General features: G+C 33.8%; 2 protein-coding genes and 1 non-coding gene across 3 annotated transcripts; all 3 read left to right on the forward strand.

Annotated features, from left to right (window-relative positions):
- The first annotated feature begins 2,410 nt into the window (after positions 1-2,410).
- On the forward strand, positions 2,411-9,110 carry LOC136068886 (eukaryotic initiation factor 4A-2-like). Its single transcript, XM_065776707.1, has 6 exons — positions 2,411-2,579; positions 4,797-4,866; positions 5,025-5,131; positions 6,844-7,274; positions 8,038-8,129; positions 8,270-9,110. Exons 2-6 carry the CDS (start codon positions 4,799-4,801, stop codon positions 8,814-8,816), a joined length of 1,245 nt encoding a protein of 414 aa, XP_065632779.1. The 5' UTR covers positions 2,411-2,579; positions 4,797-4,798; the 3' UTR covers positions 8,817-9,110.
- Positions 3,965-4,100, forward strand: LOC136069197 (small nucleolar RNA snoR98). Its single transcript, XR_010630439.1, has one exon. It is a non-coding gene; the product is annotated as a small nucleolar RNA snoR98 (small nucleolar RNA).
- A 2,706-nt stretch (positions 9,111-11,816) lies between the features above and the next one.
- On the forward strand, positions 11,817-12,179 carry LOC111997497 (uncharacterized). The gene has a single exon (XM_024029591.2). The coding sequence runs from the start codon at positions 11,817-11,819 to the stop codon at positions 12,177-12,179; it is 363 nt and encodes a 120-aa protein (XP_023885359.1).
- Positions 12,180-14,609: the final 2,430 nt, after the last annotated feature.

The following is a 14,609-nucleotide window of genomic DNA, read 5'->3' on the forward strand; positions in this document are numbered from 1 at the left end:
CTAAAACGAAAAATGTGGCTATCAAGTAAATAAAATAAATAAATTTGGCTAGTAAATAATTTCACACGTGTTACTCAATATTTTCTTCTAGGTAGATAGGGACAGACCTTCAATTATCCTCTTTCTTACTTATCTCTTAAGCATTTCCAAGTGCCACTAGCCATTTAAAAGCATAGTTGAACAGTAAAATATGATTCACAAAAGTCAAGAAAAGTGAGCACAATAATGGTGGATGACTCACATGGTGTGACCTATTTCATGCAGCCATAGGACCAGGTGTTGAAATTATAACATCATATCATCTAATCACTGAGCAAAGTACTCTTTTTTTTTTCCTCCTCTTTTCTTTTGCTTTGTAAACTATATAGAAAGCCAAGACCTATGTTGCTAATTGGTTCATTGGATAAGGATGGCTTTGAGAGCTGCACCACATGTAAGCATTTCAATAATGGTGGATGACTCACATGGTGTGACCTATTTCATGCAGCCATAGGACCAGGTGTTGAAATTATAACATCATATCATCTAATCACTGAGCAAAGTACTCTTTTTTTTTTCCTCCTCTTTTCTTTTGCTTTGTAAACTATATAGAAAGCCAAGACCTATGTTGCTAATTGGTTCATTGGATAAGGATGGCTTTGAGAGCTGCACCACATGTAAGCATTGCTTATCTTATCATGACTTTTTTTGTTTCAAGAATTTCTTTACCTAAATAATGTGAAGATGTCTCCTTTCTTTTTCATTTTTCTTTTTTTTATTTTTTTTATTATGACTTTTGAAGTAAACCATTGTGCATTATAAAGTGAAATATCATCCACGTATTTAGCATATATATGTTAGGGAGGAGAGAATGTCTGAGTTTAATATCTAAAGTTTTAAGGGTCTTTTGAAAACCAATTCGAACTATACTTATACATAATCACAAATTCTAAAAACCAAGGGTTTGGTTCTTAAATTGAAAAGCATGATTTCAATTCATGGTAATTATGTCGATGACTTGCTAGATAATTTTTTTTTTAATATTAAACCCCATCAAATTCGAATGGCTAAAATTAAAGATGCCTAGTATGCACCCACTATATTTACAAACATTCTAAGGATTTTTTTTCGTGATTGGCATATATGTCATAGATAAGCCAATTCATGTGGTAAGGGCAAATGTTGACCTTAAAAGATATGCTAAAATACCATTCATACAACCTAATTTAAGATTGCCTTTAAATTGGTTGATTAATTATAAAGTATATGAAATTTGCATGAGAAATTATTTCCTAAATCTTTTATATGGATTCAACCTTTATGTGAAAGGAATGTGTAATTCACCAAGTACGTTAAATAAATTTTTTTTTCCAGTAATTTTTAAATAAATTCATAATTTACACAATCAAGTATTACAATGGTACCTTCTCAAAAAAAAAAAAAAAAAAAGTATTACAATGTATCAATGTACCCTTTTCATCAACATTCATTGGAATCTTGTCACTAATCCACTCAAATACAATAAGTTATCACTTTGAATAGGAAAACATAAAACAATATTGTTTTAGGTGGGTTAACTGTAAAAATGTGACGAACTATAGTGAAAATTGACACATTGATGTCATTGTAATTGTAAATGGTAATTGTAAATGGTGTAAATTATAAGTTTTAAAAGTTAATGAACCGATCTAAGGGTGACCCTAGATTTAGAGGACGTAAAATGTATTTTACCTTAAAATTTAAGATGTTTCATAGCCTTAAGAAATATAAATTTTTTATTACAAATATTTGTAATTGATCCTATTAATGAGAATTAACCCCTTTAAGAATATAGACTAATATGTAACAGACTTGTGATCTTTTTTTTTTTTTTTTTTTTTTTTCTTTTTTTTTTTTTTTTTTCTTTTTTTTTTTTGAGAAGCAACTTGCGATTCATTTCAGGTGTAATTAAATCATCTTTCATCTATATGTTACTTCAAGGAATATTTTTGAAAAAAAAAAAAAAAGCATCACCCTAATAAACCCTAGTACATGTCATCGTGCTTTGTGATAGATTTTCAATTTTAAGTGTTTTGCTAAATGAATAACTTAAATTAAAAGACAATATTTTAAAAGAAAAATACCTTTATAACAAACCCTAATCCAAACAGGATTTAACCAAAAAAAAAAATGTTTATACAATCTTTTTTTTCAACCACAAATTCTATTACCAAAACCTGTAACAAACCAAGTACTCATAACCCTTTCAGTTTCTATTATTAAACTAACAAACAAACAAACAAAAACCAACCTTTTCCACAAAATTTTCTCAGCAAACAAACAGACTTCAAGTAATAAATCAAAACCCAAAGGGGTAAATCCGGAAACCAAAAAAAAACCTAACCTAATCTAACAACACAAACAGAAACACACACAAACACAAACACAGAGAGAGAGACATAGGAATATATATAAAAGGCTCGCTGTTTTCACCTTTCGCCTCCTCTTTAACTTTCCATTCAAACTCCACGGCGCAGATCCGAGGAGTTTGGAAAAACCCTAGCTCTCTCTTCAAGCCTCTTTCAATAATCTTTCACTCTACTTTTCTTCAACACTTTCAGGTCTCTCTCTCTCTCTCTCTCTCTCACTGTTTCTCTGTGTGTGTGTGTGCTTATGTTTCTGTGTGATGTTATGTATGTATAGGGATGTGTATTTGGATATTTGGGTTGATGGGTCTGTTGTAAATACGCATGTTTCTTGTTTGTTCTGGTTGAAACTTGAGTGTATTTATCTCTCTGTGTGTGTCTGTGTGTGTGTGAAGCTATATATAGCTATATGTATAGGACTGTGTATATGGATGTTGGGCTTGATGGTAAATGCTGAAATTGTAAAAAGTTGTGATTTTTTCTTCCTGTTTGTTCAGGTTGATAGTATATATATCTCTGTGTGGGATTGAAGGTGTTTAAAGATATATGTATAGGACTGTGTATTTGGTAATATGGGGTGATGGGTTTAAAAATGGTGAATTTTTATGAAGTTGTTATTTTTTTTGTTTGTTTGTACTGGTTGAAAGTATGTATAAATTTGTGTGTATGTGAAGCTTTATGTACAGGACTGTGTATGTGGATGAGTGGGCTGATGGGTTGGAAAAGCGGTGAATTTGGTAGAAATTTTTGGTGTTTTTTGGTTGAAAGATTTGATATTGGATGTAAGTGTGTAATGGTTGCTTTTTGTATGTGCTATGTGTTTCTTTTGGGATCTGGGATTCGTCTGTTTGCTTGTGATTATTGTTGTAGTTCTTGTTAGCTGTTTGATTTTTGTGATTGTGTTTACTGGGTGCTGTGTTTGGTTTGTGTTTTGTTTGTGACAATGATTGTAGTCTGTGTTAGATATTTGATTTTTGTGATAATGTTAAATGGGTGCTTGTGCTTGGTGATTGAGAAGAGTAGGGGGATAGAGAATGTGATTGATGCGTGGGAAATTGATGGAATTTAGTGATTGAGGCTTGTGGGACTATTTAGTTTGATAGTTTTTTTGGGAAGCTACACATATGATGAAGTAGGAGTGAAAAGGCCTAGTTTTGTATTCGTGTGTTTTTTTCTCTGTAATCATCTAGAGGGTGAGGGAATTTTTTCTGGGGAACTGTTGGCTTTAGTGGTCTATGTAGGAAAGGGAGCAGTTTTAGTGTCATCTCTTTCTGAGAGCTCAGAGATTCAATTACTGTATTGGAAAATAAGTATTGTTTTATGTATTCAAGTTATGTTCTATAGGGTGAACTTATCGTGAGTGTTATGATTCTCAAGGTAAAATGTTTTTTTATCCATGCAGTAGTTTGTGTTATATTTTTTTATTTGTTCCAAGTTTACTCTAGTGGCATATTTATTATTAAGTACTGAGTGGTAAGAATACTATTCAGTTTTTCCTAGTTTCTGCTAATTCTAAGAGAAACAATGGCAATGCATATTATGTTTAGTCAAACTTTGGGGAAGTGGGTGAAGTGGTTTCTGTTGCTTAATGAATTATTTCTATCATGACAGATTTCCATCTACTCCTCAGAATATCTTCCCCAGACATTAAGACAGAAATCTAATACTTGTATACCGCTTTGTTTGGTTTGCAAGTTTGGCTCTTCTGTTACATTGTCTAGCAACTTTTTATTTTATTTTTTATCACTTTTCGAAGCTTGGTTTGGTTTTCCATCTTTACTCATACACTACTTTGATCCATGCAGTAGTTTTTGTTTTTTTTTTTGTTTTTTCTCCTATATTCCAAGGCTACTGTAGTCACACATATATGATTAAGTACTGAGTGGTAAGAATACTATTCTATTTTGTCCTGGGTTCTGCTAATTCTAAGGGAAACAATGGCAAAGCATATTGCGTTTAGCAAAACTTTGGGGGAGTGGGTGAAGCGGTTTCTGTTGCTCAAGGATTTATTTCCATCATGATGGATTTCTGTATACTCAGAATATCTTCCCCAAACATTAAGACAAAAATCTAATACTTGTATGCCACTTTGTTTGGTCTGCAAGTTTGGCTCTTCTGTTACATTGTTTAGCAACTTTTTATCACTTTTTGACATGTGGTGTGGTTGTCCATCTTTACCTGTAAACCACTTTGTTCCTTGAATTAGCCTGATTTTATTTATTTCAACTGAAAGCACATAATTGTTTGAAAATGTTTATCTATTTTATCTTGTGTGTATGTATTTATATTTGACAAATCATGGGATCAATGAATTAATTCTGGAGCTTAAATATGCTATTCTGTTTTAGTCCTTTGTGCTTGCTCTCTCTCACTGAAGTTTCTTATTAACTAAATATTTGTTTCTGTGTACAGCTATGGCAGGTGCAGCTCCAGAAGGTTCACAATTTGATGCTCGTCAGTTTGATGCTAAAATGAATGAGTTGTAAGTTTATTTTCTATATTCTTTACCATGGTTTCTGTTCTTTCTATTTAAATATACAGTAAAGCTTTTTTTACTCTTAAAATTGTTGGATCAATTCATGCATGCTTTGTGATTTGTGCAAATTTTAATTATTTGTTTTGACAAATTAATTGTTGCAGACTCTCAACTGAAGGGCAAGAGTTCTTCACTTCATATGATGAGGTTTATGAAAGTTTTGATTCAATGAAATTGCATGAAAACCTTCTGAGAGGAATCTATGCTTACGGTAGGAATAGATGATCTTTTGTTTAATATCTTTTCTTCTGGTTGTAAAAAAGAAGTGAAATTGAAATTTTGATGGCACCCAAATTGTTAGCCTGCATCACCCTCTGGAAAACTTCTTTTAAAATTTATGAACAAATCATTCTAAAAACTCATGAATTGTAGGCTACCAGTTATTAACTTGTTATAAAATATGGTAACAACCAAGTGGGCTGGGGGTCCATTTAAAAAAAAAACAATTTATTATATGTATGTATGTTTATTTATTTATTTATTTGATTTTAATTGTAGAAAACCCCTAAAATACGGGGTATATGCATTTTGCGCCCCGAATATGAAAACTTGCAATCACCACCCCAATTGTAAGAGAGACTGCAAATTGCACCTCATAAATTGATTGACTGTTAAAATTAGTGATCACATACAAGTTACAAGATTGTCAACTAGGTTGCACGGACACGCCATTTTTGGCGTTGTGTCGGTGTCCGACACAAGATTGTCAACTAGGTTGCATGGGCACGCCATTTTTGGCGTTGTGTCGGACACCGGCACGGGTACGACGCGCGAGATTCCTGTGTCCGGCGGTGTCTTCTTTTTTTCTTCTCTGACACGGCGCCGACGTGGATCTGACGCATGCGACACGCCAGCAGTGAAAAAAAAAATTCACAGATTCCACCCTCTCTGACCTCTGCCCGCTGCCGCTGCCCTCTGTCCCTCGCCGGAGCTAGATCTGGTTGATCGGCGAACTCCATAGACGTCGACGCTGTGCTGGCGTGCCCTGTCCCTTTCGATCGGCGAGCTCCTCCTCCCTCCTTCTTCTTCTTCTTCTTCTTCTTCTTTATTTTTCTTTTTCTTCGCAGACCCAGATACCTTCTGTCTTCTTCTGTTCATTTTAACTTTTATAATACTTTTTTATATTTCCTCTTTGTTTTGTGTCTTCTGCCAACCCACATGAAAGTCACTTCCAAACTTTCAATTTCAATTTTCAACTTTTGAGCACCATATGTCAATGCCATGATGTCATTAAGATGCCATTGGTCCGAAAGAAAATAATTTATATTATTATTTTGACTATTATTTTTAGTATTATTATTAATATTTGAACGTAACCTATTTAAACCTTTGGATTGTACTCTAAATATTTTATGTGTATTATTGTACTAATTTGGGTGTTAATTTATTTATTTGTAGTTCTTACATAATTTAAATTCTAAACATAAATGTATTTTATGTCTAAAAATATTAAAAAATATGCCTAAATATAAAATTTAATTAATTATTTAACCGCCGTGTTCCCGCCGTATCGTGTCCTTATTTTTCAAAAATTGCCATATCCCTGTGTCTGTGTCTGTGTCTGTGTCCGTGTCCGTGTCCGTGTCTGTGCAACATAGATTGTCAAAAGTTGATTTCTCTGTTGTGCCCTGTTTTAAGTTATTGTCCCAAATTATTATGGTTAATCAGGCTATGGGGTGCAGTTTGTGAAGTTTGTTATAATCGGAATTGTAATTGCAAATTTTCATAATTTCAGTACAAAGTGCTGTACCCCCAAAGTTTAGGGTGATTTTCAATATCATGGTTTTTGCAATGAACATACCATCATGGAAATTGAATGGTTTATCATTGAATCGATCATCATGTACACTCGTTCTATTCTCCTGCTCCTTCTTTATCTTTTGCTTGGATTTGGATATGTTTTAATGAAATTCTCTACTTAAGGTTTTGAGAAGCCTTCTGCAATTCAGCAAAGGGGGATTGTTCCTTTCTGCAAAGGTCTTGATGTAATTCAACAGGCTCAGTCTGGAACTGGGAAAACAGCAACTTTCTGCTCTGGGATTTTGCAACAACTTGATTATGACCTTGTCCAGTGCCAGGCTTTGGTTTTGGCACCCACTAGGGAACTAGCACAACAGATTGAGAAGGTTATGCGGGCACTTGGTGATTATCTTAATGTCAAGGTTCATGCTTGTGTTGGTGGCACAAGTGTTCGTGAGGATCAACGCATCCTTCAGGCAGGTGTTCATGTTGTTGTAGGCACCCCTGGTCGTGTATTTGACATGTTGCGAAGGCAGTCACTTCGTCCTGATTACATTAAGATGTTTGTACTGGATGAGGCTGATGAAATGCTTTCTCGTGGTTTCAAGGACCAGGTTGGTAAATTTACTTTGATCTTGATCCTTTTATATGTTTGCAATGCATATGCACCATACAGAATTTCTCTTTGACATCAAAAAAAAAATTTTGGATGGGTGCTTGCATGTGTTAGATGTCTATTTTGCAATATCTTGTTTTTGATGAACAATTTATGGGAGGGAAGTAAGATGTATCATAGTAAGAAATTAAATATTGGAGCAGTGTTACCCTAATTAAAGACAATTAGAGTCTTTCAGGAAGAAGTTTAGGGGCCACTTTGAATTTGAGGCACTTGGCTTGTCGGATTAACAGTAAATTCCTCGTGTTCTTTTTAGTGCTGTTTAATTTACAAGTCAGATCTATTTCTGTGGTTATCTATATTTTTTTAAGTTCTATTGGGTTTTTGGGTCATGTATAAGGTTACTTGGTCATTTTAATGGTTTAATAATTGAAAATGAACCCATCTTTCTTTTTAATGGGATTAGGTCTGTGTGTGTTTTCTGGTTAAATTGGATTAGGTGTGTAGTGGTTTTATATTCTGCTGTTCAGGTCCAAAAGCCGGATGATGACTATTTACTGCTCTCTTTATAATAAGAAAAAGTTATTGTTTTGTTCATGAATAATCCATGTCTAACTTCATATATTAATTGTACTGATGAAAGGATTGAACTTCTGTTAGTGTTTTTTCTCCATGTGCTCTCTTCTCTTATCTTGTTCAAAGATTTGCAGTTCTTGAAGGGCTTGGATATTATGTTCTAATGTTGTTATTATGGTTGTCAGATCTATGATATTTTCCAGTTACTTCCTGCCAAGGTTCAGGTTGGGGTGTTCTCTGCTACAATGCCTCCTGAAGCCCTTGAGATCACTAGGAAGTTTATGAACAAGCCTGTGAGAATCTTGGTGAAGCGAGATGAACTCACCCTTGAGGGTATCAAGCAGTTTTATGTGAATGTTGAGAAGGAAGAGTGGAAGCTTGAGACACTGTGTGATCTTTATGAATTGAGATCACTAGGAAGTTTATGAACAAGCCTGTGAGAATCTTGGTGAAGCGAGATGAACTCACCCTTGAGGGTATCAAGCAGTTTTATGTGAATGTTGAGAAGGAAGAGTGGAAGCTTGAGACACTGTGTGATCTTTATGAAACCCTGGCCATCACCCAAAGTGTCATCTTTGTGAACACACGGCGCAAGGTTGACTGGCTCACTGACAAGATGCGTGGCCGTGACCATACAGTCTCAGCCACCCATGGTGACATGGACCAGAATACTCGTGATATAATTATGCGCGAATTCCGCTCTGGATCTTCCCGTGTTCTCATCACCACTGACCTCTTGGCTCGTGGTATTGATGTGCAGCAAGTCTCCTTGGTCATAAACTTTGATCTGCCGACTCAACCAGAAAATTACCTTCACCGTATTGGACGAAGTGGACGGTTTGGGAGAAAGGGTGTTGCCATTAATTTTGTTACAAAGGACGATGAGAGAATGCTGTTTGACATTCAGAAGTTCTACAATGTGCAAGTTGAGGAGCTGCCATCAAATATTGCAGATCTGCTGTGATGAAGTCTTTTTTGGTTTTGTTTGAGGCATGGGGTTCTCTTCCTTTCATAGTACTATTTATATTTTTTATAACTTCTTAATTTTGTTTTGTTTTTTTCCCCATCTAGTTTCCCAAGTTAATGTTGGCAAACATATCTGACCTTTTAATGAATTGGGTTTAGGCATATTATTGCAACATAAAGACAGTCTAAGTTCCTATTTCATCTTGGAGGGATTATTTAAAATTTTGTTTTGGGTAGGGTTTGTATTCTAAGCTCCCTTATTTATTATTATACTATCATTATTATTGTTTTCTTTTTTGAGTTATCAAAGGTGTTAGATTAGTAATGATTGAAAACTTTGCCTATTGTTTCAAGAGATGGTTTTTACTTTGAGGCTCTTTATCCCAGATGATATTTATATCTGCCCTCTTCTGTAGAGTTAACGTACATTTTATCCATCCATCTTTAGTATGCAAGGATTGTAGTATGTTTGTTGCTGTATCTGCTATTATCTGGGGATGCCATAGTGGGTTGTGCAAGATTTTGGTCTTGGCTTTGCCTCTTGGTAATAACCTGGTTTCATTGCCAATTTAACCCAATAATGTCTGACAAACAAGACACAACCTTTCCTCAAAAAGGAAAAAAGAAAAAAAAAAGAAACAACTGATGACATATACATATCTGACATTTTTCTGTCATCTTTGCTGCGTACAACCAAATTATTTAACTAACAAAGTAAAATCCGTGTCAACACGTAAAATCGCCATTCTTAGTTTGGACAGTCGCTTACATTATTGAAGTTTGGGCTTAGAGAAAGGAGATGAATGTGCATACCAGTCAGAATGTAAAATCTTTTTCATACAATTTTGTTGGTGGCAAAGATTGTGACTTTGTGTAATGACTTTTGAGTTTCATTGAAAATTGTTAGGGTATGATGTGGATGGCTGACTTGGTCTTGTTAAGTTGTCAACTGGCATATATATATATATATATATATTTTTTTTTTTTTAAAGCTTAACTTGGCATATTCCTGTTACCAATAAAAATTTGGATGTAAATGTAATGCTTGTAGAAATTGCTGAAAGCAGATACATCCACGAGGGTATCTAGCACATTACATGTGGATCAAATGGAAAGGTAACACATGGGGTTTCTCTCAGTTTTATAACAAGGATAGAACTTAGGTATAAAATTTAATTGGGAAATACCAAAATAACACACACTCACTCTCTCTCTGTGGTTCCAGGTTGTGGGGTCTTGCTTGTTTATTCTATTTCACGAATTAGCTGTGTTAGTAGTTGTCTGTAAATAAATGACAATTCTCCCATGCTGTTGTGGATGGCACTGGTGAAACATGCCATGAGCAACAAAGGTCCACTTCTAATATTTTTAGCAATTGTTTGGATACAAGCTATCCACCTGATCCTACTGGATCGATCTGTCTTATTGGGAAGAGACTGAGTCCTTCAATAAACATGATCGTTTCCCAGGCCCTACCAAAGATTTCATTAATGAAAAAAATGGTGTTGATCAATTCATAGAATCATAGTTATAGCATATAAAAGCAACTTTACAGAATTACTGTCCTTGAGATAATTATCCATTAGATATGGTCAACCAATTCAACCTAACTGATCATTGCTGATCTAACTGTGCAATCTACCTTGCCTACCTATTTCCCCTTTACTCATGGCAAGTTCTGACCAAATGAAGGAGAAGTAATCATGGTTTTGTTTTTTAATCAGTCACTTTATGGTTTATGTTGTAAATTCCATACAACAAATAAGACTAGTGAGATTAGGAAACTTGAGCTTCCACATTATCATCATTTATATAATAATTTTTCTTAAAACAAAATCTAACAAAAAATTTTTCAAAGAAAATTGGGAAATCACACTCCACTTCTTTCAGATTTGAGAGAATGACACCTTACCCCAAACACGAAGGGAAAAAATAATTTCCCCCATTAATATCCACATGACCAAATTTTGTTAAATTTATGTTAAAAATATTGTGCAATAATCTGCATTTTGCTTAAAAATAAGTGTACTTGAAAATATTTAAAATGACTTTTGCTTTTTTCTTTTTTCTTTTTTCTTTTTTCAACTACTTAAGAAGAGACTTGTTGTTGCAAGTTTTTTGGTGCTTGATAAATTTTGTATTTTAATTATAAATTTATTAGTTATGTTTTTACTCATCATGATTAAACTTTGTTAAAGAAAATCTTATAAAATTAGAATATTTCATTATTAATATATTAATATTCTTCCAACATCAAAAGAGGTGAATGTTTTCTCCCTTCAAGAAGAAGATGGTAATAATTACCCCCAAGAAAATTTAGTAAACCTTCTTTTTTTGTTTTAAATTTAGGCCTTTTATTCATGACAAAAAATTTATAAGTTAAACTCATTGGAACCGACAAAGTGAGCAAGTCTGAATAGAATATGGTATTTATCAAAGATGTTTTATTGTTTCCACATCTGGAGAGAGTAGCATTTTCCTTGGTCAAAATTAATATGGATTAGTAGTACTGCATTCATTTCATGGCAATGACTTCAAACATTGAATAGACATCTCAATTTTGATACTCCACGCACTCTATTTTTTTTTTCTTTTTTTTTTTTTTCTTTTCTTTCATAAACCAGTCAAAATTTAACCATTCCACGTGTAAAAAGCCAGTCAAACTAAGCAGCCTCATCCTCATGCAACTCCACAGTGAAGCAAAGTTGGAAAAATCACATTCCCTCAAAGTCCCATTAAAGAAAAGCAATATTGATATTATTATATTAACAACTGAAAGAGACAATCTTGAGCTGTTCCCACGTTAAAAAATGATTGAAAAATATCTAAGAAAAGTTTATAGCAATGAATAATTCTAATTAAAACAGCACAAAGAAAAGCAAACCAAACAAGCCCTTTTTTTTTTTTTTTGCCTTTTCCTTTCTTTTCTCCCACTCCATTAGTTCTCTCATTCATTCTTGAACCTTTCAAACTCTTGTGAGCTTGTTCCTGTTCCCTCATGGAGGATTTCAGATCCAAGTCATGCAGGGACGGGAGGATGATGCAGATTGAGAGCTACTATGGAGGAAGAGGTGCCCCAACAAGCATGCAAGATCTGAGGTCTTACAGTGTGAATTATGCAGGTTCATCTGTACAGACAAATAACCAGATAGTACCAAAGGAGCTGAAGATGAAGAAAGGGAAAAGCAGTGTTGGGACAGTCTCTAAAAACTGGAGCTTCAATGACCCAGAATTGCAAAGGAAGAAGAGGGTTGCTGGGTACAAGGTTTACACTGTGGAGGGCAAGATGAAAGGGTCACTGAGGAAAAGCTTTAGGTGGATCAAGAACACATACACCCAAGTGGTCTATGGATGGTGGTGATTCATGTGATGGGTATATCTTCCTTTTCATTTTTTTTAAGATTTCTCTTTTGGTTTGTAATGGATTGTGAAGTTCTATTATGAGTTTGAATATCATAGGACTTAAAAAGTCCTATTTTTATGCCAATTCTATATAGATACTATAGTTCTATTATGAGTTTGAATATCATAGGACTTAAGAGTCCTATTTTTATGCCAATTCTATATACTACAGATGTGGAAATACTTAGTTTTGTTTGAGAAGCTTACTCTATAAAACCTTATCTTTCTCTTGAATTTCATATGCAACAAAATTTGCTTATTTTAGGCCTCACATATTTTATCCTATGATCTCACTGTAATCTTGGCATGGGTAATGATTGATTTTTTCCCCTTTAAGCATTGAACTCTGACAGAAGATAAAGAATGCTGAAAAAGGAGGAAAAAAGTGCCATTAGAATTCTGTTTGGTTAGCCTAAGGTTTGCTTCTTGCATGTTTCACTTGGGGAACCTTTGAATTCCTTCTTGAATCCAGTAATAGGTGACATTTTTGTAAAATGGGTAGTCTGATTTTTTTTTTTTTTTTTTTACTCAAATGTCAAATAATCCATCCTTTTATTTTTCTTCATCAATGGTCAAGAAAATTATCCTATTATTTTTCTTCATCAATGGTCAAGAAAATTATGAAGATTTGCCATTGTGGTCTTAGAACATTTGCCATAAGAAATTTTTTTTATTCTCTTTCAATTAATTTTACTGCAAGTAGCACAAAACAAGGACTTTTATATGGATATCCCCCCACATCTACTGATCATTATGACTTATAGCAATGACAAATGACAAGAGCTCATATGAAATATCCTTATTAGCTTTGAAACTTCAATCCTAAAGCGTAACTACAATCCTCACACTCATTTCTTATACAAGTTAATAAGTTACAAAGCCAAGATAGACTTTGTTTTTGTTTCCCCCCGTCCAAAATCTGATTAACGAATCCTTAATCCCTTAATTTTCACATCCACCATTTTTTTAGGACTTATAAGTAGAAGTAAAGTGTACCACAATGGGCAGTCAGCGGGTAGAACCAGTGCTCAGCCTTTTAAGGAAGTCGTAGACATCACTACACAGTACACAATACTCATTATCATTAGGCCAAGAGGCCTTGAGCCACGAATGATGGTTCAAAGTTCGAACTTCCTTTATAGGCAATACCACTAAATTGTACTATATATTATTGAGGCAAAAAAGAGAACTGACTTAGAAATCTTTGATGGGCTAAGGTTCAAACATTGAAAGAGGTGGAAATCAAATGAACTTTTCTCCAAGATTGAAATGTGTTGGGCAATGTGGATCTTAGATTGCGTCTAATCAGAATTATGACCCGATCCTATATATAAGTGTTACAGTTTATAATGAAAGTTTTTTGAGGTATAGTCCATGGACAAGAGGCTTGGGCTGATAAGCCCTTGTGAATCTGCTATGTGGGATATAAATACCAATGTTTTAGATTTTTGGTTGGTGTGTTGTTTTAAAGAGAAAAACTATAATGTCGCATTTTGTATTTTTCCCTAAAAATAGTGAAATCATTGCAACTCCATGGATATAGGCAAATTATTGAACCACATAATTTCTTATATCTTGTGATTGTCTTTTATTGTTAGTTTCTTTGTATTTTTCGTATATCACAAATTTGGGTATACCACAGATTTAAAAATTTATGCATATTTCTACTTTTCCAAAGCAGCGCAACTTTTGATTTTACATTTTAGTTTGATGAAACTATTAAAAAATTCCTTCTTAAAAAAAAAAACAAAACAAAACAAAAGTCATATAGGATTTCGTCAAACTTCAGTGTGAAATGACCATTATAATAATTTCCAAAGGACCAAAAGAATGTTATTGGACTATTTAATTTTAAAAGTTTTGTTTAGACTCATCATGTGTAAGTCTTATTATATTAAGTAATTATTATTTGTACCGGGTCTTAAGGGAAGCCATAAAATTTTCAAAACAAAGCCATGTAGTTCTTGTTCTAACATTAGATATGCCTTGAGGCTCTCGTATTACCGAGAGGGTATTTCATGTGGCCTTAGGCATAAGGTTGGGACCATATATGTTATTTTAAATCCTAGGTAGGGAATTTTGAGGTTAAAAGATGAAAATATTCTTGTTAAATATCTCTAATCTCTATGCATGTGTCTATATGTGAGGATGTTTAATAAAATAATTTATTTATTGTTTTGAGGATTCTCGGGAGTCCTAGGTCAATTAAGGATCAAAATATATTGAAGGAATTGATAGAGAAATTCATAGACCTAGGTGGTTATTCTATTAGATCCATATTATCACAATTGTTTCACTTTGTTCAAAGTAAGAGTAGTATTAATACAAAATCCTTTGATTCTCATATGTTCTCTGTAATCGTCCCTATTCCCTGTACAATCCTCCCATC

This window comes from Quercus suber, unplaced genomic scaffold (assembly GCF_002906115.3).
Source record: "Quercus suber isolate HL8 unplaced genomic scaffold, Cork oak 2.0 scaffold_9, whole genome shotgun sequence".
NCBI classification, from domain to species: domain Eukaryota; kingdom Viridiplantae; phylum Streptophyta; class Magnoliopsida; order Fagales; family Fagaceae; genus Quercus; species Quercus suber.